Source organism: Chaetura pelagica, unplaced genomic scaffold, assembly GCF_000747805.2.
Source record: "Chaetura pelagica isolate M959 unplaced genomic scaffold, ChaPel_1.0 scaffold244, whole genome shotgun sequence".
NCBI classification, from domain to species: Eukaryota; Metazoa; Chordata; class Aves; order Apodiformes; family Apodidae; genus Chaetura; species Chaetura pelagica.
In genome coordinates, this window is record NW_009953719.1 from 2,626,011 (window position 1) to 2,627,086 (window position 1,076).

General features: G+C 49.1%; 1 protein-coding gene across 1 annotated transcript in view; it reads left to right on the forward strand.

Annotated features, from left to right (window-relative positions):
• Positions 1-788: 788 nt before the first annotated feature.
• The window catches only part of PCP4 (Purkinje cell protein 4), a 74,790-nt gene continuing 74,502 nt past the window's right edge, over positions 789-1,076 (forward strand). The window contains exon 1 of the mRNA XM_010000446.1: positions 789-833. Within this exon, the coding sequence (XP_009998748.1) occupies positions 789-833 (45 nt within the window). The remainder of the gene's footprint in view (positions 834-1,076) is intronic.

Sequence of the window (1,076 nt, forward strand, 5' to 3'; positions counted from 1 at the left end):
AAGTACAAGGTAAAGGAGGAGGAGGCGGCTGTGGCAGCACAGATATATTTCTGCTGCTCTGAGCTGATACCTAGTAGCTGAGATCTTGGGAGAACTACTGAAATAACTTAGCTTTCATATACAATTTTGAGAGTGTTCATAAGAGGCTTGTCAGGGTCTCAGTGTGGCAGCAGATTCTGTAGCCATCTCTCTTTCCAATCCTCCTCTGCAGCCTCTCCCACTTCACACATTTAAGGGTTCAGCTGCCTGTGTTTGTGGTCTGCTCTTCTGCAGTGATGCTGCATAACTGGGCCTTGAGCCTGCCACTATGGACCTGTGCGGTCATCTGGGCTTTTAGCTGACCTGGTGACAGTTGCTGGGGCTGCTCTGCTCTTTTTCCCTTGGTCCCACAGGGCTGTGCCTCCCTCTCCTTGTGGGGACCTGGCACCTGTCTGTCGCACTGTCCCTGGCAGTTAGCAGCGTGCCTGCCTGGTGGAACAGCTTCATACTGCTGCTCCTGAAACCATGTTCTTCTTTTAGGTACTTCTGAGATTTGCAAAAGTCCACAGTGACCTGGAAAACAGCTGTAGGGTTTCCCCAGGACATAGGAAAGATTATTTTCAGGGCAGATTTAAAAGTTGTTTTTACAGATGCCACAAACTAAGTGGTTAGGTTGCCTTCTGTAGTTTCCCACTGGTTACACAAAAAGACAAGGAGCCTTCATTCACACATTAGGAACAGTCCCACCAACAAGGCAGTGAGGCACAGCAACACCCTTGGGTGGGCCTGCTGCAGGGTCTCTTTCTGCAATGACCACAGCACTGCTGCTGCCCTACATCACTTCCAGAACACAGGTGAGAGGATCCTTTGCCCAAATGGAGAAGCCAGGCAGTTGCTCACTTTGTCACATAACATGGGAGAATGAATAGTCTACTGAGTGGTCATACAGGGAAGAGGGAGACAAGTAATTTGTCCTTATTAATCTGTGTGCATCAGTACAGGATGGCCAGAGCCGCTCACTCCTATTGCACCATCGTGCTCTCCTTAAGCAGATGCCTAGAGAAAATTTGCTCAGAAACCTTTTTGGTCCAAGTGCT